At 41.3% G+C, this 27,421-nt stretch overlaps 1 protein-coding gene across 2 annotated transcripts in view; it reads right to left on the bottom strand.

Moving 5' to 3' along the window:
* Dgki (diacylglycerol kinase iota) overlaps positions 1-27,421 on the bottom strand; it is a 428,083-nt gene that overhangs the window by 245,741 nt on the left and 154,921 nt on the right. For both annotated transcript variants that reach the window (XM_047561379.1, XM_047561380.1), the window contains 3 exons: positions 14,045-14,119; positions 12,804-12,860; positions 1,022-1,087 (listed from right to left, as the gene is read on the bottom strand). In XM_047561379.1, coding sequence (XP_047417335.1) covers positions 1,022-1,087; positions 12,804-12,860; positions 14,045-14,119 — 198 coding nt within the window. The remainder of the gene's footprint in view (positions 1-1,021; positions 1,088-12,803; positions 12,861-14,044; positions 14,120-27,421) is intronic.

Below are 27,421 nucleotides of genomic sequence, written 5' to 3'. Positions count from 1 at the left end.
TAAAGAATTCTTTATTGTGTGATTGACCTCCGTTTCATCTTCCCTGGGGTTCCTGAAATTCCTAAAGAACTTTGTATGCTGGAAAAATTCATACTTGAATCTGTTCAGGTCAATAACATTTGGAGGAAAGCTAACAGTTCTATCTCTATTCACAGATAAAGTGATTGAAAAGCCACTTCAAACTTTGGTGCTAGGTCCATGCAAGTGAAATGTGAGAGTAACAGCACAGTCATATGCCCCCACCCTTGTCCCACCTCTTTTCCAAGTGGCACTGCATCCAGCGGGGCCTGCAACCAGCCAGACTAAGAGAGGGAACAGATATACACAACCACCTACAACAGGGGCATCTCAATCCAGACACCGAATAAGAAGAGCGGCATGTTTCTAGTTTCCAACCCCGTGTCCTGCACAGCTCTGCTCAGCACCTCGTATCACAGTTCAGATGCTCACACTTACACATCGGCAAAAGTAGTATTGCTCAACAACCCATTAGTTTGCCATAACTGACCAAATAAGTATGACAGCCAGTTATCCTTACAAAAAGTTTTAACAAAATGGGAAACTTCAAAAATCAACCATCAGTCAGACACAGTGGGCATGCCTATAACCACAGAAGGTTGAGGCAAGTTCAAGGGTAGCCTGGGTAACTAGTGAAACTGACTCAAAATAAAAAATAAAAGGGGCTGGGGATTTAGCTCCATGGTAGAACACCCCTGGGTTCAATTCCTGGTACCAAAACTCAAACAAAACAAAACAAAACAAAAAAATCAACAATCAGTGGAATTCTCTGCAAGAATGCATCCATCTTTCTTAAAGAGTGCAATTTCTTATTAAGACCACTACCTCTTGCAGTGAGTTGTAGAGCAAATGAAACAGCTGTTCAGAACAGAGGACCTGGAGAAATAAGACCTTTCAGGAAACCGATGCACTGAACATTGGATTCGGGACATACTAGTCACCTCGGGTCTTGCAAAAGCCTGAGGAGCCTCCTGCGATGGCCGCAGGCAGATGGGCCGCTTACCTTACCACACTGCTTACATTTCCCCTCCTGCCGGCGCCTGTGCACCCAGTGATGACGCACAAAATTCTGTGGGAAGACAAAGTTAAGTGAATATGTTTTAGTTTGCAGAACTCAATATTCATTTTTTCATATTTTGAGACTACAGGTCTATATAAGCCATAACGTAAGCCTATAGAAGCACAGCATCAAATGGGTAGGTACAACTCGCTTAGCAAGAAACATGAACCCTTTTAGGAAAAGATGAAGCTAACTCTCCATCCCAGTGATCCTTCCACAAGGGTAAGCTGCGTTCATCCTGCCCTGCCTCCCTGTCTTCCAGGGGCAAGTGTCCATGCCAGAGGCTCTTGCTTCACTTCACCAGTAGATATGAGGCAGATGTGTGAACAGGACACCGGGCTGGGATGTGACTCAGGCAGGTAAAGGAAATACCCAAATAGAAGTGAAGAGGTGAAGGAGAGCAGCTGACACCGTGATATCCCGTTCAATTTAACAAACGTGTTCAGTGCTCACTATGGCAGGCTCCCGGGTTGCTCATCTGCTGCCACGGTGACCCCTGCCACAGCCCTCAACACTGGAGGCCAGCTCCACTTCCACAGGCCCCCTCCTGAACACTCTGGCTATAGGGAGCTTAAATCACGTTCTCAGAAAGCAATAGATCCCCTGGTAGGGGGCACTGATTTGAGAATGTAGAGGGAAGAAAACTGATGAGAAAGAGATGTGAGCCTGTGGGTGGTGATTTGGTGATGGTGTGTTTAAACCGGAACTAGGTTAGTTTTCAAGGTATGTTCTTGTTTGGACTGTAGGAAACACAGGTGATCCTTTTCCTCCCAGGTAGGTGATCCCCTGGGGGCACAGTCAAGCAGCCCCATCTCCACGAGCCCTCAGGATATGTTACAAGGGAGACACCTTCCTCCAACTAGTGAAGCAGTGAACTCAAAAACTTGATGCAGCTCTCCCTCTGGAACCAATATGCCTGATCGGCTTGCTCAGCTTTTTCCTCTCGCCTTTTTCTGAATAAACATTTTATCTGATAATAACCTGCCTGTGGCAGAATCTAGCCATGGTCCGTATTTTCCCTTTAAAAGACCCCTAAATATATATTCAGTCATTCAACGAAGATTCTCTAAATGCCTACTGCATGCCAAGCACACACTAAGTACAGATGGACAAAGATAAGAGATCAGTGTTGAGAAAAGAAAAAAATGCTTTATCCAGGCATGAAGTTCACAGTGACAAGAATACCTCCAACAGGCATTAGTATTATTAATAACAAAATGCCACCTCTGCTTCTCTTAACAATGTAAAATCAACTTAAAAGAAAGTCAAATAAAGACCCTGGAGGGAAAATGGTCTTTTAGCTGTAAGCTATAAAGAGGCATACTGGTCCTACAGATTAGTCTAATTTTCATCTTGTTTTTCACTCTGTTCCCATTTACTAAAACAAAGATACAATTTAATATTGCTCCCAGAAAGCAGCTAATAATAATGGCTAACACTGAGTACTGTGTTCCATGAACTTTTAAAAATATTTTATATGTAATAATGCTTTTAGTCTTCATGAGAATTTTAATGAATAGAAATGTTGATCATTAGGAATGTACCAATCAACCTCCAGGAGCTGTTAAAGTTTTGGACTGTTTCTAGATCAGCGAGTAAATTGCAATTTAGCACCTCTACCATTTACCCTGGCTCCTCCCCTACTGCCATAGCAACCCTAATACACCCTCTCAATACTGGAGATCATTTTACATCCTCTAAATTGAAAAATTAGGATGTAATTTTCTGACATATCCTGTCTCCAAGACCCTGTTCCATTGAGTTATTTTTGTAAACATTCCTGCTGCCCAAGAAATGCCACTGATTCCCTCAAGAACTTCAGAAGACTTGGATGGAGAGAAGCCTCCACCTAGTGCGGGTTGTCTGTGCAAGTTTAAATATCAACGTGGATGATTTGGGGTACCATGTCTAGCTGTAGATTTCAAGATGGTGGCAGCAATTCCAAGAACTTGCCCAGTTATCAGTGTCCATCCCATCAACTCAGTGGAAGAATTCTATTGATGGAAGAAGAAAGCCCTGGACCCTCCACCTCCTACCTCTCAGGTAAGGCTACTACTGAGTAATAAGACAAGAATTTTAGCCCAGTGCCTGCTTATGAGTAAGGATGGGGAGGATTGAAGCCAACAGCCAACTGCAGTATATCCCAACTCACATCACTGTAGGGCACCTCATCAGAGGGCTTGACTTGGGTCAGAATCATCCTCCTCATTTTACAGATAAAGAAACAAAAGCACAGAGAGGTCACTTAAAATTTAAGAGTCAAAGCAAGGACTAGATCTCCAAAAGGCTGGCAGCAAAGTCTACGCTCCTTCCATGGCATCTCCATTCCTCTCCTTCTTTCTGAAAGATTAGGTTCGAGCTACTTCAACATGACACACAAATAAATGACTTCAATGACAGTCAGGAATGGAAATATTGACTATAGAAAAATGTCAGACACTAATTAAAAAGGATTGAAAAAATTTAATATAATTGCTGTTAGTTTAGCAGAAACTGAGGGAGATTGAACAATATCGCTAATGTTAAGAGAAATTCTGCACTTATTGAGATTATAAATCACCTAGTGACTACCAGTTTTAGAAGGGAAATGCTATAAAAATTGGGTGCAATTACCTATGAGAAATCATGACTGACTCATGGGATCCTTGAGCTAGTGACAGCAGTACTCAAAAGAAAAAACCTACAATTTCCACAGATCAACAGTTAATTAGAAATTAGATGAATTAATCATTTGTACTACAACATATATCATTTGACAAACAGCATTAAAATACTATGTAGTTTAGTTCATTTAGGAAATAGGAGAAAACACCTTAAATTTTTATTTAAATATGACTCTACCAGTCATTAAACATCTTTAGTATTCTCCTTCTAAGAAAATAAGTGGGAAACTAAGGACATGAAGGCACAGAGAGAAACTTACCCAATATCTCTATCTAAGAAACTTAACAACAATGTCTAATCTTAGCTCTATGATTTGAGACGTCAAGACCCACAATTCAGAGTTCTTCTTGCACCTACATAAATTTATCCTACTATTGCTTAAACATAGTTTGAACAAAGTACATTCAATACATGTATGTTGAGCCGAATGGAATCCTCAATCTCACTCCTTTGACAATTAAGTCATGGAGTTATCATGTGGGGGAGGAAGGGTCATCAATAGCCTTCCTCGGTGAGAAAAAGAAAATCCTTATTTCCAAAGCAATTTAATTCATCATATCTCCTAAATTATTGGACTAAAATTAGATTTTTCTCTGTTCTTTTGACCATTATTCATATCTCTTAAATTGTTGAACCCATACTAGATTTGCTGCAAATGTGAGTATTAATACACAGTTGTTAAGATAGCAAAGCAAAGCTTCTAACACCATAATATCTTTTTATCACTCATCAATAATTTCTGAACTATTCGTATACTTCAACTAAGTATAAATAAGTAAGGGAAAAGGCTATTACTTATGGGTGTTAAAGTATCAATGATATATTCAAGACTTATCTGCAGCTGGGCATGGTGGCAAAGCCTGTAATCTTAGCAAGTCAGGAGGCTGAGGCAGGAGGATCATGAGTTTGAGGCCAGCCTCAGCAATTCAGCAAGATCCAGCTAGGGATGTAGCTCAGGTGTAAAGCACCCTTGGGTTCAATCCCCAGTACCAAAAGAAATAAGATAAAATAAAATAATATCCAGTATTGTTCATAGAAATATATAACACAATTGCTTGGTTATTTTCAAATGGTCAATTCAATTCAAAATATTATTCATAGAATGTTTGAAAGGATCTTAGAAATCATAACCCAATCCATGTGGCTTATGACTAAGAAACCTGAGTTCCAAAAAGATTCAACTTAGAGAAAGCAATCCAATAAATATTCATTAGAAAACAGCTGCATGCCAGGAACTACACAATGCCAGGAAACAGTGACTAACCATCCCCACACTCTAGACTGACCCCCTAGTAGAAAAGAAGCAGAACAGAACTGAACCCAGATCAACTAATTCTAAAGTGAATGTTCTCTCATTTACATTGAGTTCTCTACTGAAAGTCTCTTAAGAATCTCAAATGAATCATAGTCATAAGTTTCATCTTGAACCAAGAATTCTTACACTTTGGAAGAAATGCAACCCCTTGCAAAAGCATTTGGGTCACACATATTCATTAATCACACACTCTGTGTCCTGGAACGATTAGTCTGAGATACGCTCCATGACTGATCTCCACAGGCTTACACTGAAGGAGAGAAACATTGTCAGGCAACAAACAGTAATAAGCACAAATAATTATGACAAGCAAAATGATGAGAAGGGGAGAACAAAGTACTTTGAAAAAGAACACTGTGCTACCTAATTACACGTGGTCATCAAGCAAGAGCTGCAATGGAGCAAGTTCATCTCTTGAATGGTACTAGGAGGTGAGACCTTTTGGAGGTAACTAGTTCCTGAGGGTGGAGGCCTCATGAATGGTATTACTGACTTTTAAAAAGGGCTTGCCAGGATCTTTTGCCTTCTTTCCTCTGAAAGAGGCTGCAAGAAGAAGGCAGCAGTCTGATTGAAAAATTGACAAAACAAAAGCTTGATTCTTGGAAAAGAAAAATAAAATTGATAAGCTGTGAGCCACACTAATGAAGAGAAAAAGAAAGAAAACTCAAATTACTAAAACACATGATGAAAAAGGAAATATCACAACAAGCATGACTGATACACAGAAGATAATTAGAAATTATTTTGAAAATTTATACTCCAATAAAATAGAAAATTTGATGATATCAACAAATTTCTAGAGACATATGATCTGCCCAAACTGAATCAGGAGGACATACATGATTTAAACAGATCAGTTACAAGTAATAAAATAGAAAATGTCATCAAAAGCCTACCAATAAAGAAAAGCCCAGAACCAGATTCTCAGACAAGTTCTACAAGACCTTCAAAGAAGAATTAATACCAATACTCCTCAAAGTATTCCATGAAATAGAAAAGGAAGGAACCCTTCCAAACTCATTCCATGAGGCTAATATCACCCTGATGCCAAAACCAGATAAAGACACATCAAGGAAAGAAAACTTCAGACCAATATCCCTGATGAACATAGATGCAAAAATTCTCAGTAAAATTCTGGCAAATAACATACAAAAATATATTAAAAATATAGTGCACCATGATCAAGAAGGGGTCATCCCAGGGATGCAAGGTTGGTTCAACATACGGAAATCAATAAACGTAATTCATCACATCAGTAGACTTAAAAACAAGAATCATATGACCATGTCAATAGATGCAGAAAAAGTATTTGATGAAATATGGCACCACTTCATGTTTAAAACTCTAGAAAAAATAGGGAGCGTAGGAGCATACCTCAACATCGTAAAAGCCATATATGCTAAACCCAAAGCCAACATCATTCTAAATGGAGAAAAATTGAAAGATTCCTTCTAAAAACTGGAACAAGACAAGGATGCCCTCTTTCCCATCACTTCTATACAACAGCATCCTTGAAACTCTAGTCAGAGCAATTAGGAGAAAAAAATTAAAGGGATATAAGTAGGAAAAGAAGAACTCAAACTATCACTATTTCCTGATGACATGATTCTACACTTAGAAGAGCAAAAAATTCCACTAGAAAACTTCTAAAACTCATTAATGAATTTATAAAAGTGGCAGGTTATAAATCAACACTCATAAATCAAACACATACCTATACATCAGTGATGAATCTACCAAAAGAGAAATTAGGAAAATCAGCCCATTCACAATAGCTTCAAAAAAATAAAATACTTAGGAAACAATCTAATGAAAGAGGTAAAAGACCTCTACAATGAAAACTACAGAACACTAAAGAAAGAAACTGAAGAAGACCTTAGAAGATAGAAAGACCTCCCATACTCCTGAATAGGTAGAATTAATATTGTCAAAGTGGCCATACTACCAAAAGCAATATACAGATTCGATGCAAATCCAATTAAGATCCCAATAACAATCTTCATAGAACTAGAAAAAGCAATCATGAAATTCATTTGGAAAAATAAAAGACCCTGGATATCCAAAGTAATCCTTAGCAAGAAGAATGAAGCAGGAGGCATCACAATACCAGATCTTAAACTATACTACAGAGCCATAATAACAAAATGCATGGTATTGGCACCAAAATAGACATGTAGACAGAATAGAAGACACAAAGACAAACCCACATAAACACAGTTATCTCATACTAGACAAAGGCACCAAAAACATTCACTGGAGAAAAGATAGCCTATTCAATAAATGGTGCTGGGAAAATTGGAAATCCACATATAATGAAGTGAAATCAAACCCCTATCTCTCACCCTGCATGAAACTCAACTCACTGTGGGTCAAAGACTTAGGAACTAGACCAGAGATCCTGCACCTAATAGAAGAAAAAGTGTACCCAAATCTAGAAGCAAGACTCCTAAAGTGCAAGAAGTAAATCAAGAATCAATAAATGGGACATATTCAAACTAAAAAGCTTCTTCTCAAAAAAGGAAACAATCAATAACATGAAGAGAAAGCCTACAGAATGGGAGAAAATCTTTACCACATACACCTCAGAAACAGCATTCATCTCTAGGATACATAAAGAACTCAAAAAACTTAACACCAAAAAGCAAATAACCCAATCAATAAATGGGCTAAGAAACTGAACAGATACTTCACAGAAGAAATACAACCGATCAATAAATATATGAAAAACTGTTCAACATCTTTAGCAATTAGAGTAAAGCAAATCAAAACTACTCTAAGATTTCATCTCACCCCAGTCAGAATGACAATTATCAAGAATACAAACAACAATATATGTTTGGCAAGGATGTGGGGAAAAAGGTAGACTCATATATTGCTGGTGGGAATGCAAATTGGTGCAAACCACTCTGGAAAGCAGTATGGAGATTCCTCAGAAAATATGGAATGGAACCACCATTTGACCCTGCTATTCCACTTCTGGATTTATACCCAAAGAACTTAAAATCAGCATCTTACTGTGATGCAGCCACATCAATGTTTATAACAGCTCAACTCACAATAGCTAAACTATGGAACCAATATAGGTGCCCTTCAACAGATAAATGGATAAAAAAAAAATGTGGTATATATACACAATGGAATATTACTCAGTCTTAAAGAAGAATGAAATTATGGCATTTGCTGGTAAATGGATGGAACTGGAGAAGATCATGCTAAGCGAAATAAGCCAATTCCAAAAAACTAAAGGATGAATGTTTTCTCTGATATGTGAGTGCTAATTCATAATAAGGGGTTGTAGCTAAGAAAGAAAGGAGTTACTTTAGATTAGGTAGAAGGGAGTAAAGGGAGGGGAGGGGGCATGGCTGTAGGAAGGTCAGTAGAATGAATCAGACATTACCCTATGTGCAGATATAACTATACGACTGGTGGGATTCTACATCATGTATAACCAGAAGAATGAGAAATTATACTCCTTTATACATGATGCATAAAAGTGTATTCTATTGCCATGCATAACTAAAACAAATTTTAAAAAATAAAGGCAGCAGTCTGCAACCTGGAAGAGAGCCCTCATCAGAACTGGACCATGTTGGCATCTGGAACTTGAACTTCTCATCCTCTGGAACTTCTTAAAAAGAATTCTGTTATTTATAAGCAACCAGTCTGGGTACTTTGTTATGCAGCCTGAACTAAGACAAGCTCTGAGAGGATGATAACTGAGAGGAAGCCTAACTATAAGAAGTAGTTAGTCATGTAAAGAGATTTGCAATATAGCAATGAAATACACAGTTATCCAATGGTGAGGGATACCTTGGGATGTGCCTTGGGAACTGAAAGAGAATTTCTGTGGCAACTGTGTAGAGCCAGAGAGACAGGCAAGGGCCAGACTTGCAAGTTTTTTGGGGGTCAAGACAAAGGATTTAGGTTTTTTTCTTAAGTGCTATGGAAATCACTGGAGAGTTTTAAGCTAGAAAACGACATAATCTTGTTTTCGTTTTAAAAGATCACTCTCTCAAATCAGAGGTAGATTGGAGGGAGAAATGAAAACAACCAGGAAGAAGCTGTAACAGTGGACAAAGATAAGAAATCATGGTACCTGAGTCTCAGCTGTGGTCAACAGAAAGGGAGAGAAATAGATGGATTTGAAATTCACTTTGTGAATAAAATTGATAAGATTGGCAAAGAACTAGAGGCAGAGAGTACATGAGAGCAGGAATAGGTAAGAACCTACTCTACTTTTCCCAATGAGAAGCTCATTTTCTGAGTTGAAAAAAAAAATTGGTTTTAGGGAGAATTTAGTTTTTGATGCATTATATCTGAGATGACTGTGGTACATTCAATGGGCATGTCAAATGAGCTCCAGAAAATGTAGACTGAAATGTAAAGTCAGTTGCTGATCTCTCTCCTAACAAGAGTAGACGGAGATAAGAACATAGATGAATCCCACAAGGATATATGGAGGTCAGGGGAGTGAGCAAGGAAAGACTTCAGGAAGGCCCATCCAATGAAGAGGAAAATCAGGAAAGAGTGATGTGGGAAGTCAAGAGAGGACAGCATTTCAAGAAGAACCAAATGTTGATATTTTGAATATTTTTTAGAGACTGAATAAGAACAGAAAAGTAATGAGTTTGGCATCAGGGAGATCATTGGCAACATTGAGAAAAGCAATTTCGGCAAGTGGATAGAGAAGAAATGAGATCAGAACAGGTTAAAATGACTAGAAGATGACATACTAAAAATAAGTTTTATGGATAACACTTTCTGGAAGCTTGGCAGTGAACAATAAACTGAGAATCAGAGCAGCAGTGAAGACACAGTTGGTAGTTAAGGAACATTCTGGTTTGCTTTTTTAAGATGGAAACTATTAGAGCATGCTTATGCTGATGGAAATAGTCTAGACCTGTGGGAGGTAGGGTCGTTGAAAACACAGAAAAGGAAGGAATATCCTTGATAGGAAGACAGGGGACGATGTCCAAAACCTTATGGAGGGTCTAGCTACAGAGAAGTAATACAACTAATAAAAATAAAACAAAACTTGCATTAGAAAAATCATACCTACAAGGACAATCATCTATCAGTCATCCATCTATTCATTCCATAAAGAAAGAGACAAACTGAGAGACAGAAAGTGAAAGGTAGATACATGTATCTTTTGGCTGAGTTCTTTAGAACAAAAATCTATCCTATTTTTCTAAATGAAACATCTACTTCGTTGGAGCTATCACTGAGTGAGCTTCTGGCCAATACCACAGGGCACCATGGGGTGGTGTGGTGGCCTCCACAATGCCTTCATTTTTCTCACACTCCCTCATCTGTTGCTGCCACATTGGACAGACACTGACAAAATGGGAGAAGACAACTGATGGGTGAACTATTTTTCCTCTCTCCATAACCTCCAACTCCAATTTCTTCCCATATTTTTTTTCAATCTTCTTGTATCCATCAATAACACCGAGATCACATTTTTTCACAGTGTCCTTTTTATTAAAACAGACTCTCATGTATTACCAAGGCTGACCTCAAACTCTTGGATTCACAGGATCCTCCTGCCTCAGCCTCCAAGTAGCTGGGACTATCGTCATGTGCAACCATGCCTGATCTACACAATACCTCTTCTCTTTTCATTAACTGTCTTTAAAATTTTTTATTTTCTTTGTGCTCAGATACCTTCTATTCCTAGTCTACACATTAATTTATTCTCATAGCTTTTATCACTATCTACATATGCCAATGACTCCTAAATGTTACCTCCAGTCCATCCTTTTTTTCTAAGCTCTAAACTCATCTATTTCTATTGCCCATCTCCAACTGAGGGCTGCAATGACATCTCAAACCTGATAGTTCTGTAATTAAACTCATTACCTCCCCACTCTCTTCCCAGATCAACTCCTTTTCCAACACCGTTCAGTTTTCCAAGGCAGAGGCCTGGTTTATTCTGACTCCCACTCCCAACTCATGTCCAGTATCCCATTAGTGACCATATCCTGCCACCAATGTCACTCTTAGTTCAGGTCGCCTTTATTTCTTCCCTTGATGGCTAGAAGAGCTTCTATGTCTCCCATTCTACTACTCCAGAACTGCGTGGTATTCCCTCCACATGGCAGTCAGTATTCTATGTTCTGCTTAAAATAACTTACTGTCCTCCCAACTCCCCTGATGACAAAACACTCCAAGTACAACCTGGCTCCAAGAAACCTGCATGGTCTAGCTCTTGCCTACCTCATGGGCAAGATATGTATCCTATCCTACTTATCCCTCACTAGAGTCTGTATGCTGCTGTGCTTTCTGTCTCAAAGGCTCTCACTCGCCTGGTAACCACCCCTGCACACCTTTTTTTTTACTTACATAACTCCTGCTCATGTCAGTTTAGTGCCCACCTCTTCCAGGAAGCCATTTCTTTGACCCCTTTCCTGTTTCTCCCATTCATGACTGCGCAGAGCTGGTTTGAGGAGTACACTAGCTGGGAAGGTTTCCAAGGGCTAAATCTATAAGTGGAACTGAAATTCACATCACTGGGAACCTAAATGAAGTAAAGAAAATATGCTAGCTAAAATTCTTATTTAGCAGACTTTCTTTTAGGAGAGATGGGAGTGCCTGGGATACGACGGGTAACATCTGGCATGTTAAGCAACATTCTAAGAACAATGGTTTCTGTTAATGGTAGGCTTTCATTTTGCTGATTGGGGAGTGCAAATTTGATTTATTTATTGACTTAACAGAGGAAAACATTGTGATTTAGAGAGATAGGCCCAAGGTCAAAGAGTATTGAGACTCGCCTTAAAAGCAAAGTCCAACTCCAGCGTCACATGATGATATGGTTTAGATATGAGGTAGTCCCCAAAAGCTCATGTGTGAGACAACGCAAGAACATTCAGAAGTGAGAGCCTTAGCCCATTCAATGAATTGATAGATTGAGTGGCTGGAGGAGGAGGGTTCCTTGGGGCATGACTTTGGGGTATACATTTGGTGACCAGCTCTTAGTCTCTCTCTTCCTCTGTTTCCTGATCATCATGTGAGCTGATCCCCACCTCCAACACACACATGCACTCTTCCACCATGATGTTCTTCCTCACCTCAAGCCCTGAGGAATGGAGTCAGCTGTCTGTGGATTGAGACCTTTGAAACTCTGAGCCCCCAAATAAACTTTTCCTCCTTAATCTTGTTCTTATCAGATCTTTTAGTCACAAGAGCAAAAAGCCTAAGTAACTATGCTGCCCCCAATCAAAATGAACAGAACAGAATTAAAATCAACCAGCAGAACATAGCATCTATTTCTTTCTTGCCTCTTTAACTGTGATGCCACCCACTCTCTGGTTCAAATCAGTTCAACCATGGTCTCCCAACACATCTAGAGTGCAGTATCCAAATCTTGAAGAGACATAGATTTTATTGATTGCATTTATTAGTGGATTAACAAATAACTAATTTAGAATAGAGAGGGAATTTATTTTTCAATCCCAGGTGAATATCTATGAGACCAGTGATTCCAAAGTGGAATCTGAAATGGAGCCTCAACTTATTCACTTCTCTCCAGGCATGGTAGCACATGCCTGTAATCCCAGTGACTTGGGAGGCTAAGGCAGGAGGATCCCAAGTTCAAAGCCAGCCTCAGCAACTTAGCAAGGCCCTAAGCAACTTAGCAAGACTCTGTTTCTAAGTAAAATATAAAAAGTACTGGGGATGTGGCTCAGTAGTTAAGTACCCCTGGGTTCAATCCCTGGCACAAAAAAAAAAAAAATTACTCACTTCTCTTGGTGATCTTGAGCCTCCTTCTCGAAACGTTGGCTTACATCTGAAATTAATCTGCCATTTAAAAAGAAAAGCATTTATATTAGGGATAGCATCAGACTAGATTGAATTGCCTAAAAACATCCAATAATGACAGATACTGAGGCTATAAGGAAGAAACCCTAAAGAATAAGGAACGAAGTTTGCTACTATTCTTAGTCCTTTGAAATCATCACATTAGATAATCTGCAGAAACAGCAACTGATTCTCTATCTCCACTTCACATCCCTTCCTTCTCTCTAATAAAATCACAGCGTCTTTCAACAGTAAGGCTCTCAAATAGAAAATCAGAAACAGATAAGAAAGAGTCAGAGGAAACCTACACAGCAGTTAAACCATCCAGCTGGGTTTAACTTTTAAAAGTAGAAAGTCTAAACTTGGAGAAATTAAAATGTTGTAAGGATTATTCAAACAACACAAAAATCATTCTTCATAGAAGGACTCAGCAGCCCCTTACTTTAAAAATGGGAGGCCTCCTACTTGGCACACTTACATCATCTTTAGCTACAGGATGCCAGGAAATAAGTGTAGGGATGGAGGAGCTTAATAAGCAGGGTTGGGATGGGAAAGAACACGTTAAGCTTAAACGCCAGTGGTTACTGCCACACCATCTAGGTCTCCAGCAATTAGCAATCAGTGAAACCAAGTGAATGCTGCATGGAACTAAAATATCTGAATGCATTTATTTACACATGGCAGCTCAAAAATATGGATGATACACAGAGGGTCACACATGGAAATGCAGAGGGAAGCATGAGAGAGCAGAGCAGGTCATCACTGCTGGGTCCTTTCCTTCCCCCAAATGTCAAATAAACGCACAATGCAGAATCCTCTTCTTTGGGGATAACACACCTCCGGGATGCCACTTCCAGTCCCAGCTACACATGTACACTGCACAAGCAAAAGCCCTGCCCAAGAAGCCCAGAGAAGGGACCAAGCACTGACTCCGGAAGACCTGAACTCAAAGACCATGATTTATCCTAAGTGTTAACATAATATTATCTCAATTGACCCTTAGCAAACAACAGAGTGAATGGCCCTTAAGTGCTCTTTTTATTATTAATCTTGTGATTATGTTGGACTTCCTATTTTTTAAAAGGGCACTGTTTTCAAAAAGTTGGAAACAGAAACGGACAGCCCCATCTCTGAAGACTAATCGTCACAGGAAGGAAGGGCAGTGGCAGGTGACACTCTCTTACCTTTTCTAGCTGCTCGATGCAGGCGGTGTGGACCACGATTTTACAGACCGCACACTTCCTCCTGAGAGCCGATTTCTACAACATTCAATTCAAAATACAGGAAAGAAAGGTTAACAGTCTGTTGTGAAGACATCGCTGGTGTAAGGACAGTATACGTAAACGAAGAGAATACTGCCATTATTTCTATTACTAAGCGAATCTGAAACTTCATCAAAATATCAAACAACATGACAAACTGAATGGTCTTGTCTCACCAAGTAGCTCCACACCCTCATGACCTGCAGTGGCCTAGCTGGTCTCTCCCAAGTATAATAATAATAACACATCTTATCGAGCATATGATATGAACTTGGCTCTTTATTCTGTTACAGTATTTCTAAGTGTTATGACCTTGCAATGTAGGCATGATTTTTATTCCTTTTAAAAAACACATCTTTCACTTTTTCACTTAAGCAGTTAAGGGTCAGGGCCACAAGACTTACTTAGTTCTGTGTTCAAATCAAGCCTTCTTTTCCTATTGCCGGAAAATCTTCATTTCAAGGGGACAGTCACTTTGGGCTTCAGTTCCAGGTACAAATCTATACTAAGCTACTTGAGTTTCTGCTCATATCTTCAGGACCGAGAACACAATTCTAGAGTTCACACCCAAGAAACAATAATAATGATAACAATAACAACGACAAACACAGTGGGGGCAGTTAATGTAATGCAGGGCTTGCTATGGACCCTTATCAGCACTTCACAAACAGCAACTCTCTCAACCCCCACAACCCTATGAAATAGGCACCAGAATGGTCATCTCCCAGTTGACAGACGAGAAAAGTAAGGCCTGGGAAGGGACCTGCCCACGGTCCTCTAATGAAGGCACAGCAGAGTCAGACTGGGTGACTCCTAGGCATTACTCGATTTGGCCTCTCTGACTCTTGGTAGTGTTTAAATTCACAATAAAAAGCCTTTTTAAGATTTACCTTTTCTCTAACCATAAAGAACGGCAGGGAGAGCTGAACAGAGGGCTCTAGATTTCATTGCTGCCAGGATCCCACAGGATTTAAGCTGGGAACGCTGAGATCTCTATCTACAAGGACATCTGAGAGGATATTTCTGTGTTTGCACACTGGAAGAAACTTCTTAGAAAAAACCAATCTGCCAAACAGTCCATCAAAGCATCCAAGTGTGAAAGGCGGTGAGCCCCTGTCCTTTCTGAAGGCACCTATAGACTGCAAGCAACCTTTCCCCTTCTGACGAGTGGCTGACCCTACTGGGGTGTAAGAATATTGGAGCCAACTGTGGCAGGGAGGTGAGGAGGAGCCCAATCCTGCTGCTGCCCAAGGAGACTAGAAGGACTGCAGAAAGCCACCTTGGGAGGGTCAGCAAAAGGAAAGAAACTGCCACCTCCTGGTTCCTGGATGGCTCCAGTCATCCAATGCGGGGCGCGAGCTCATTTTGATACTAGTACTGACGGTGTTATCAGCTACCGATGAAACACCTAAACTCTGCATTACCACAACAGGGAAAACCCTGGAACGTGTTCACTGACTGACGCTAACTGACCCTGCTTGTGAATGCTTTAATTCCTCCCAACCTTCTTCTTCCTGAAGAAAGAACAGTGTCTTGAATGTGGAATGAATTTGACAACCAATTGATCATACAAATAACAAACCATAAGGGAAACTAATACAACTAGTAACACCACTGAAAAGGGTCTTGCTCTACTATTAAAACATAGCAGAAGCCAAGCAGGAGTAGGGAGGAGAGGGAGAGGAGGAGGAAAGGAGGAAGAGGAAGGCACACGAAGCAAGAGAATGGGAAGTCACAGCAGTCACAGAAGCAGCAGCAACAGCAATAATAAAATTCAAACTTGCAAATTTTCATGAGGGAACAGCCCATAGACAAATGCCTGGGCTCTTCTGTTTCCTATGTATATCCCGGTGGGATCCCTGCTTTGGTACCAGCTGCAGAAAACCTTCCGCCGGGTATTTGAGTCCTGTTGCTAACAGAGTGACAGAGATGCAAAGGGAACTGGAGTTGATTCTAGGCTGCTTCTCGCCATCCACAACACCCCTAGATAACAGTGCACAAGAGCAAAGCAATGCTACTTCAGGGGCTATGATTTAAGGTGTCTGGAAAACCTCCTTTCTTGTCCATAACCCCCACCTTGGTCTACTTTGTGCCTGCTATCAAGCTGCATTAAGTTCTATGGATCTCCAGGCTTCTGGAGGCTTCTTCAGAGTCACTGAGGAGGGCAGGAAAAGCAACAGGGTCGGTTCAGAAAGCCTGTGAACTCACTAAATCCTTCCTTTGTTTTCCATTATCAGAATTCTGGGTCAAAATCCCTATTAGATAAGGGATCTGGGATACTAGAGTTTAAGAGCCACCACCTCAAGACACAACATCACTGGGTTTTCTGGGACAACATGTAAACACACTAACATCATTCACTGTATAATTCAAGAGCAGCATTCTGTGGATGACAACATACGAAAAAAAAGTGCTATATGTGATCAAACTCATTTTAATTAAGTAATACTGAATTCTGAAAGACCGTCTTAAAATAGATCGCATGCTTCTGTGCCTCCTGAGGCAGCAAACACTGACATAATCTGAATTCTTCGGTCTGACAAAAGACCCGTTCAAATCATTGTTCTTGCCTTTGTTGCCCATGATTTCCTTAATGATAGTGTCTAAGCATCTTGTGATCTGAAAATCAGATACTTAAAGTTTATAAACACATACAAAATCAAGTGAATAAATTCTGAGTGAAGGCCCAAGGTTTTTTTCCGTACTAGTAAAGTACATGGATTATAGTTCCTCAACTGATGACATTGCTTCAGTGGATCCAAAGTCAGCTGCTGACTTGGTTTATGACTATGATTGAATTGGCTAAGGCTATCTGAAGTGGCTACAGAATAAGCTTTTGAGAGGAAATTGATCAAAACATGTAGAATTTTGTGCTTCGTTATGTTGGAATTTTTATTTTGAAGATTTAAGCTAAATACATGAAGCATGCTGTATTCTAAATACTATGGCTATCCACTTTTTCCTCAATAACTTTTACTTAAGCCAGCTCTTCCTTCACTATGAAAGGTGATGAATTAAATCAAGTCATTAGGAACTGAGGTTGTGGCTCAGTGGTAGAGCACTTGCCTCACACATGCAAGGCACAGGGTTCGATTCTCAGCACTGTATATAAATAAACGAATAAAATAAAGATCCATCAACAATTAAAATATATATATATATATATATATATATATATATATATATATATACACACACACATAAAGATATTTTTAAAAAATCAAGTCATTAACAAATCATCCAATACGCTATTCTTCATATTGGGACACAGCTGTTACAGAACCTAGAACAAAAACATAATTAAAACAGAAACATTATCTGGGACACTAAGTACATGTTTAAAAATTAAAATTATAAAAATGTATTAATTTGTTCTCATCAGTGAATTTAAAGGTCATTTGGGCTTTCTACTTAAATTTCAAATAGAGTAACCTCAGTGCCCTTAATAAGTGTTTCCTGATTTTATCAGTGTTGGTATTCAAAATAAACCGATTAATCTCTGCATGTGTGCGTGCATGTGTGTATGCTTTTATAGCATATTTGTAGAAACTAAGAATAGATCACATCCCATCTGTTATGGTTTGGGTATGAGGTGTCCCTCAAAAGCTCCTGTGTTAATACAGAAATGTTAAGAGGAAAAGTGATTGGATTGTGAAAGCTGTAACCTAATCTGTCCATCCTAGTTTGAATGGCCTGACTAGGTGTTAACTGTAGAGTGGGTTGATGGGGGTGTGCCCTGAAAAGGTGGTTCTTCCTGGTGCCCTTCCTCCCTTCTCCCTCTCTGCTTTCTGGCTGTCATGAAGTGACCTATTTTCCTCCAACATGCCCTTCCGCCATGATGTTCTGCCTCATCTTGGGCTTAGAGCAATATACTTGGCTGGTCATGGATTAAACCTCTGGAAACATAAGCCAAAATAAACTTCTCCTCCTCTAAGTTGTTCTTGAAGGGTATTTCAGTCACAGTGATGAAAACTACCACATACCATCACATTTCACTTGTATCAACTAAAAACATGATTGACAGTTACTTAAATAATCACATGAAAAGGGCTGGGAATGGCTCAGTGACAGAGCCCTTGCCTAGCAGTGCCAACCCCCCCAGCAACCCCAAAAACAACAACAATAACAAGATGGTGCGCTACACTTGAGTGGCGGGCCTGATCTAGCAGCCATATAATGGCTAGAGGAGGCAACACACTCAAAGTTCTGGCTTGGCCCTTCACCATTTTCCATGCTACAGGCGTTGCTGGCATTCAAAGCAGCTCCTCACCAAACTACAGCTCCTATCAAGCAAGGAAGCAAAAGTGCCATAGCTTTAGAGCCCTGCAGCTGGAGATCCAGGGACAGAAAGATGAAAGGCAAGTAGAGGCTGACAGTACACAATTGTCATATAAAGGGTTTAATATCTCACCCTATCCCACCCGACCACAACCCGTGGCTGCAAGTCTCTGATCTATATGTGGCGCTAAGAAAGCTATCTTTAATTCCCTCGAGCAAGACAGGTGATTTCTGCTAAGTTACGATGAATGTCTGGTGGTAGGAGAGTGTGATAGGGGGAAAAAGGAAGGGAAGGAGGAGGAAAAGAAGAAGAGGAGAGGAAAAGTAATGACAAAAAGGAAGGAGAAGAAGGGAGAGAAAGAGGAGGAGAGGAGGAACAGCAGAATGGGTTGGGAGGGGACAGGAAGGACATGAAGACTTCAGGGACTTTAGCAACTTGCTTTCATAGGTCTGTGATTTATGAAAGGATTGTGCCTTCGTGCAGCCCAGGGTAACTGGAATTCAATGTTTATTGCCCCCAACAGTCTGCAGTTTGACCCCCAAGGAGTGGTAAGACAAGGCTGGCTATTCCCTTCCCAACAAACCTTACCTCTCCTTAAACAGAGGGCAAATTATCCTGCCTGCTGACCTTACATGTCTTGCTGTAGCCTTAAGAACACTGCCCCCGCCAAACCAGGCTTAACCACCAGAAATCAGAAATCTTGGAGAAAGTGTGAAGGAAAAGAGCCCATGTGGAAAAGAGCCCCTTCATTTCCCTAGAGCAGGAGCGCAGAGGTCAGAGCCTGCTCCCGGCCCCCAAAATGCCAGGATTCAGTTTGGACCCACAGCTTATCACTTCAGACAGAGAAGCCAGAGTGGAGCGCAGGTCTAATGCAGGGAATGGCTGCTTCCACTGAGCCCTGCAAGCCAGAGGCACCCATGGTGGACGGTGGGTGAGGGCAAAGTAGGGAAGGAGCTTCAGAGGGGCTCTCAGGGGAAGGTCCTGCTGGTGCTGAAAGGCCCAGGAAAGAGGAAGTGCTGAGGAGGCTGTCGGGGCCGGGGACTCCCTTGAGCACCGCCCCGCTGGTTCCTTGGACCCTTGGCCTTCCTAGGTCAGAAGCTTCTCCCTTCACACCACCAGGCTCAGCCACAGCAGGGCTCTGGTTGAGAGGGCAGAGCAGGCCATGCAGCCCAGGTTAGGCTGGGCTTGTCCTTTTTCTCTTTCTGAGGGTGGGGCTAAGCGAATGCTTAGCGAATGCTTAGCGAATGGCAGGGCAGGAAACTTCCACCCTTTAGAATGTCAGGAATTTGGAGTCCTTTAGGTAAAGACTGCCTGCCTCTCTGGGCAACAAAAACAAGAACATTTTTGCTGTATAATCCAAGGTAAATGAAAACAAGAGTTCTTTGATTTATTTAAAACCTCATTAGAAGAAATGACAAGCAGACTTGGCAAATCCTGCTTCTCTGGGGAGCCTGGGATGCAATCTGTAAATTGGAATTAGGAAAAATGAAGAATGACATTATCTGAAAGTTCCATAAGTAAGATTTCAGAGCCAAAGTTCAGCCTCCATTGTCACTCATGCTGGCTCCTCTTTTCCCCCAATGGAATGTTTCAGAAAGTCAGGAGGGTGGCCAGTTGAGGTTCTAGCACAACCCTATTGGAGGTCCTGGGATATCACCAATTCTGTTACCTGCAACAGGATCTCATGGTCTCAGACCAAGGAGCAGAGATACACATATCTGAAGGAGTTTGTGACCCAAGAGAAACTCAGAGATATCCTTAGAAGGTTGACTTCAGGAGAATGGCACTTGTAGAGGGTCCCAGCACTCAGCCCAGAGAGAAAGGCTTCATTTGTAAAGACCCATTTGTGGATAAAAAGTGTTCTCTGTACAGACAAGGCCCTGGTAAGGACTGAATTCCTCTGAGATGGCGTTCTGCCATCGACAGAGTTCCTCCAAAACATTCCATCATCAACACCCTAGATAATAAATGATGCCAAAAGTACCTCAGAATATCTGAAAGAAAAAAATAGCAGGGACAGCTGGAAGATGAGTGGGGGGATTCTTGGAAAAGTGTGCACCAAAATGCTCATGGCAGGCATCTGTGTATGGCAGCCGTCTGAATCATGATGGTCTGACCTGTCCTATAGTCACACACACACAGAGAATTTCCCATGTGGCTGACACAATCTCTTAACCATGGGCCTTTCTAGAACATATTTATGGAAATTCAGTCAACATATCATTCTAACATCACTCTAGGTAGAAAGCAGTGTGAACTCTGCAGGACACACAGAGGAGAAAGCTTCTGTCTTGGGAGAAGCTGGCAAGCCACTTGAGGAGACAAGAAAGACTTGAGGGAAAAGGTCATTTAACAGGAGAGAGCTCTACATGGCAAAATGTTAAAGAAACAGCTCAAGACAATAAAAGCTATAATTTAGAGGAGGGTAAGATCTCAGAGGCTGAGTCAGTAAGAAGGGCCTAAAGAGAAAACCAATTCTTGAATTTAGCCTTAAAAAAAGTACACGTTTGAAAAATCAAAGATATCCCAGCAGGGAGAAGATCGAAAGTTATCATTATTTAACAGGCACTGATGCCTCCTAAAAGGAACTGAGCCTGCCTGGCTCTTTGACTTGCGAGGTGGGCACAGAGCTCCTGGGCTCACAGGTGCCCCTGCATGAGCTGTAACCCAAGGTTTCGTGGTTGAGTTGGAGGTTTGATCACGTGCACTTGGTTGGAGGGTTGGGTACAGTGGGTGTCCACAGATGTGTAGTGTAGGCACACTGGCAATGGAAAGAGGTCACACAGCTATGTCATGAGGGCTGCAATAGAACTGGCAAAGTAGAACTATTTCCAAGAGGCCAGGGGTTAAAAATCATAGCCTTACAGAGGAGAGTCTTGTGTTTCCCCCCATGGCTGTAATCCAACACCAAGTACACTGCCTGACACAGATGTCAGGAGAAGGAAAGGAGAAAGGGAAAACGGCCTGCAGAGTGGGGTTTCTCCCCACATAAGCCCTCAACCTGGTCCCACTTTGGGGAAGTGGTGGTCTTGGAGACATCAGGAGACCAAATCCCCACTACAATAGTACATGGGCCTCTCATAATGGGCAATCCCAAAAGTGATGATGAGGCTCCTAAAAGTGCTTGAGGAATAGAAGACCTCTAGAGATGACAGGGGGAAGCAGGGCAGAGGCTCCACTGCTGTTGGACAAATCACATGTCCTCTGGGGTTGACAGGAGGCCATGCTGCAGAGGACTGAAGGCTTCCATGGTGGGTAGAGCAAGAAGAGACTCTGCTATGGCTGCTCACAGGAGGCCACATGGATCTGTAAGCCAGTCAGAACATGGAAGGTTTATTTGGGCAATAATGGAGATGGGAGGCAGAGGAAACAGCTAGAACTGGAGCCAGCAAGGGAGTCAGCCTTCCCCAGAAGACCCTGGCCAGGGGATGCAGATGAGGCTGCAAGGTAGACTGGGATAGGTCCCTAAAGGTGCTAAAGCTGGACTTTAAAAAGTACAAATTTTAACATAATAGGTACAAGGGACGAATAGAGGCTATGAGACTAACAATGCCACAAATAATCATTTCATTTGGTAGCAGAAGGAAGGAGATGAAAGAAGGTGAGGACAAGTAATTTATTAATTCAGTCAACCAAAATATATTGAGTCCCTATAGGTGGCAGACACAATTCCAGGCACCGGGGAAATAACAGTAAGTGTGTATGGATGTGTGTGTGCGTGTATTTATGTATGTCACGGAGCATTGACTACCCGAGAGGTGGCAGACAATGAACAAAATAGGTAAGTATAATATATAACATGCTGATGGAAATAAGGGCTGAAGAGGAAATTAAAGAGCAGAGAGATGGGAAATACCAGAAGTGGGGAAGTTGTTCAAGAAAGGCTTCACTGAAAAGATGGATCCTGACAAAAAACCAAAGGAAATAAGGACGTTCACTATGTAGGTAAGTAGGGAAAGCATCGCAAGAAAGGGAACGAACGGCAAGTGCGAAGACCAGAGGCATGCGGACGTTGGTATGCTTGAGGAGTGGCCAGGGTGCCTGTGTCGGTGAGTGGAATACACTAGGTAGAGGTGAGGCCGGATGGCAAGAGCAGGCAGATCAGATAGTCTCTTGCAGGTTATGTTTAGGACATGGACTTTGTTTCTTGAAAGAAAACAAGTCATAAAAGACCACAGTGATAATTCACGTAGTAGGTGCCCACGGCCTGAACTGAGTGATAAGACTGAAACAGAGAAGAAAGGCAGAGACGCGAGAGTGACTGTGAGTCAGCTTTCTGTCACTATGACAAAATAGCAGAGAAAATCGACGTAATAAGGGAACAGGTTTATTTGGGCTCACTGTCTTGAAGGCCAGAGGTCATCTGGCCCAGTTGCTTTGGTTGGTGGCACAGTACAGCATGGTAGGAGTGCAAGGAGGAGGGGGATCTATCCACCTTACAGCAGTCAGAAGCAGAAAGTGAAGACAAGAAGGGGATGGAGTCCCTAGTATTCCCTGTGAAGACATGCCCCCAGTGACCTAACCTCCTCTCATTAAGGCCCCAATTCCTAAAAGTTCCACTGCCTTCCAACAGTGCTGTTTTAGTCAGCTTTTCACTGCTGCAGCTAAAAGACCTGACCAGCACAACTGTAGGGGAGGAAAAGTTTATTTGAGAGCTCACAGTTTCAGAGGTCTCAATCCATAGAGAGCAGGCTCCATTCCTCAAGGTGAGGCAGAACATCAAGGCAGAGGGAAGCAGGGGAGGGAAACAGCTCATGTCATGGTCAGAAGCAGAGAGAGAGAGAGAGACTCCACTCTCCAGATACAAAATATATACCCCATAGCCACGCCCCCAATACGCTCTTCCAACAGTGTGTTTTGTTCTTTTCTAAGGAACACATCCTCTGAACCACTTCCTCCAGCCACACCCCACCTGCCTCCAGTCACCACTCGGTTAATCCCATCAGGGATCAATTCACTGATCAGGTTAAGACTCTCACAGCCAATCATCTCTTCTCTGAACTTCGCATTGTCTCACACGTGTGCTTTTGGGGGACAGCTCACATCCAAGACGTTACAAATGCCACGGACTGAGGATCAGCCCTTTAGCCCATGGGCCTTTGGGGAAAATTTCAGAACAGAACTGTAGCAGGGACTGAGAGTGCATACCTTTCTTTCCAAACCACACAGGTCTTTACCAAGGTCAACGTGAACTTCTCACACTTTGGTCTTGGGTTTTTCAGTAGAATAACCAACTGTCAAGGTTGATTTCAATTCTAAACCTTTGCTGCAGGTATAGACCAGCATGCTGACTGCATACACAACACCTACTGGGTGTTACCTACTGGAATTGCCTCTGAGTACTGTAATAGAAGTCATTTAATACGCTCTTCCAACAGTGTGTTTTGTTCTTTTCTAAGGAACACATCCTCTGAAGCACTTTGCATGTGAAGTGTCTGTGTTCCTAGAGACACTTCTGAGTAGCCTCAGATATGCACGTAAATCTTGAAGCTAAGCCAGGGCCCCACTGGAGCTGATACAAAGAAAGGTCAACCCCATAACTCCCTGAGAGACACACGGAGAGAAGAAGAAAAGTGCCTCCCTGGCATTGTTTGGACACAAATAAAAAGTGTTATAATTCCCCAACAGCCAGTATATTTTATAGTTTGCATTCAAAGACAGGGAAAAAGAAACCAAAATCTTGCAGCAGAAAGCCAAGGGAAGGAGAAGACTTCGTGAACTGAATATGAGAACTAGAAAAATACACGAAAACCTTTCTTCCTCCCGAGAAGCAGCCAACTGGGACTCACCTGAAAAGCAATCTGGTAAGAACCTGATGCTAGAACCATGTTGACTGAAAGCTAGAGTTGAAGGTTCTTATCAAGAATGACAGCCCACTATGTTTTGAGCATTAGATTAGGACTGGGAAGAGCTATGGTCAGAACAATACAGGATTCTTTTTAAGTGGGGAGATAAAGGTAGAGGTCTGCATCTCAAGAGTTTACCCTTATATTAAAATCAGTATCAAATCATACTCTTTAGGAGAGTTTTTAGAGTGACTCTTTTTTTAGTTGATTTAATTTTTTTTACAGGGGAAAACGTGATAGGTAGAGTCTTACACTGTGTCACAACATTTTGATCAAAGCTGGACTTCATGCATCTATGATGTGACACAGCATACAGCCTAGGTGTGTAAGAGGCCAGACGTCTAGGTTTGGGCAAGTACACTATGATATTTGACAAAATCATCTAAGGACACGTTTCTCAGAAGACATCCCCATCATTAAGTGGCAGAGGATTGTACAAGATTTCACTGATGGGCTTCAACAGAAAGCTACCACAAGAATCTTAGGAGAAATCCACATCTTAGAACTCAATTGGGTGGCTACTGCTACTACCTTTTACAAATCTACATAAAATTCAGGTGCAGGTATTTAGACACAGAACATACTGGAGTACGGTGAATGGCCTGAAAAAAATTGGTTAGTGTTGGCACAAGCTGAATGAAATGATCCTAACACACAGATGGTCCCAGAGATGATGGAATGTGTGATGTTCAATGTCCCCTCCACAGGCTGGCCCTAGATTGCTGCTCTGCTCACACACCCTTTCATGATGGTCATGATGCATTAGAGAGGGATTTCAGTCCGTGAACTCAAATCTTCAAAACCCTGTCATTCTATTTCTTCCTGGTTCTCATTTCACCCAAGAACACTTTATATTTTCATATGTGATCATTACCCCCTACCTTGTTGCTCTCACCTCTTCTTTCTCCCCACCCTCTCTGACCTGCTTGTGCTTGGCTTCCTCTTTCACATTTGCTTCTCCACCCAGGAGCCAGCGGGTCCTGCAGTGTAGAACTACGGCCAGTCACAAGTTTTAATGCATGTGCTGACATCTTCCTGTCTCAGGTTCTTCCCAGCTGCTCTTGTGGCTGCTCCTTGTTAGATTTTAACCCTCTCCTTAAAGTTTTATTTTGTATTAGCAGATCAAAGTTGCCATACGTATAGAAATATGATTACAAGTACACAGATACTAACAAATAGAAAATCGTAATTAGAGACCCACTTATATAAATGTATGTGCATCTACAAATTTCAAGTGGATAGGTATGAGTGAGGATGGGCTGGATAGACTATAGGAGCCATAATGGAAACAAGGTAACAGGAACTGGTGTCTCAGAGGTTGTTTCAATGGCTCTCTCTAGTTCTGAGGTAGTGTATCTTGGACACAGGACAGAGTTGAGGTTTAATGTAACTAGAAGATGCAAAACTTTGCCTTTTAACTCTGGCTGATATGACAGTACCATTTATGCCATCTTACCTGTGTCATGAATCTGAAGTGTTCTCATTATTTAACTTTATGGAAATAGATGGAATTTTCTTAAAATAATACCTAAATATTTCTAACCTATAATTCAGAGGCACTTGCTTTCATATGAAATATTATATTTACTTTAGAAACCATACCTAGCAGTGGTAAGCTAGTTGTCCTTTTGTTGCTATTTCCCATGTTCCCAGACACTGGTGACATAATTAAGACAGGGTTGCCCAGCCGGTTTCACCCAAGAAGATCAACATTTCAGTCATGGCTCACAATGACTGACATTTCAGTCACTTTTCACTGTATCTTCAGGTGGAATGCTGCACATCCCTACCCATAAGGCTTTTTTTTTTTTTAATGATTGCTGTTTTTATTTGTTCTAATTAGTTATACATGACAACAGAATGCATTTATGCATTTTGATAAATCATACATAAATGGAGTATAATTTCTCATTTTTATGATTATACATATTGTAGGACCCATGTGGTTTTGCAATAAGGACACCATCACCCTAGTTCACTAGGTGGCTGGCAGTATGATGTACGTGGTCCATAGCCAGACCAGGTACTATTTAACCACTTACAGCTAAGGGAACTGAGACCCTGTGATACATGAGCAACTTCCCCAAGGAAGAAGAGCTAAGAGTGGAATCCAGGCCTTCTACTGATGATAACTTACCTTCCCTCTTATTGTCTTTGCTGGTGTTGGATTATGGGACCAAGACTGATGAGAACCAATAAGTAACAGGATATCTAACACAATTGCTTTATTTGGTCTGTTCTCATGATATCCTCACAGGGATGGATCAATGACAACCACATGACCAACCCCATGAAGATGGTAAAAAAGCAGTCTCTGTTTTCCATGAGAATTAAATAAAATGGGTTTTAGAAGGTTTAGAACTGGCCAAAAGGGCTTAACCCCCATAATAGTCTGCTAGAAGTGAGTGTAAAATCTCCCTCTTGAGAACCTCAGAAATAAAGCAGGAATTGAAATGTCCTGGACTATCAGTACAAGGATATCTAAATGGCAGGGTCCACCTGGTGATCAGTGTCTCTGTGTATATCTCTCTCGCTCTCGCTCTCGACAATCACATTGTTGAACTCAGGTATTCTCTCAGTGAAAAGTCACAAGATAACTCTTCAGTGCAGTTATTTGTTCTCAGTGTTGGGAGTTCAAGAGTTTAAAATAGGCAAAGTCCCCAATCTATGTGGAGACAATATTCCAGTGGTGGAAACAGGCAAATAAGAGGGGAGATACTTTTTAAAGAATGTGAAGAAAGTGATGTGTGTCATAAACAGTGGGAAGCATGGGCAAGGAGCAGGGTCAAGGGACAGCCTGACCTCAGCAGGGCTGGTTGCTCTACTGCCCAAGGTCTGTCATGGGTTTTCCTCAATGAGACACAGTAGGTGATTTTAAGACTCCAAATCCAGTACTCTGGGTTTCCTTTTAGGGATCAGTATCCTGGAACCACTTTCATTCCAGGAGGAATGAGTATAGTGGCAAATATTTATTGAGTGATTATGATCTGCCATGCTGACTCTTTTATATGCATTATCTCATTTAACTGTCAAAACAATCATAAGAAGGTTGCTATTCACATTTTACCAATTGAAAATTTAGGTCAAAGAGGTTAAAACAATGACCAATATCATACAACTCTGACCCTTGATACAAAGCTAGATCATCTGATTCTAAGTCCACACACTTCATCA

Source organism: Sciurus carolinensis, chromosome 8 (genome assembly GCF_902686445.1).
Source record: "Sciurus carolinensis chromosome 8, mSciCar1.2, whole genome shotgun sequence".
NCBI classification, from domain to species: Eukaryota; Metazoa; Chordata; class Mammalia; order Rodentia; family Sciuridae; genus Sciurus; species Sciurus carolinensis.
The sequence above is the reverse complement of the archived record's forward strand: the minus strand, read 5'-3'. Positions and strand labels throughout refer to the sequence as shown.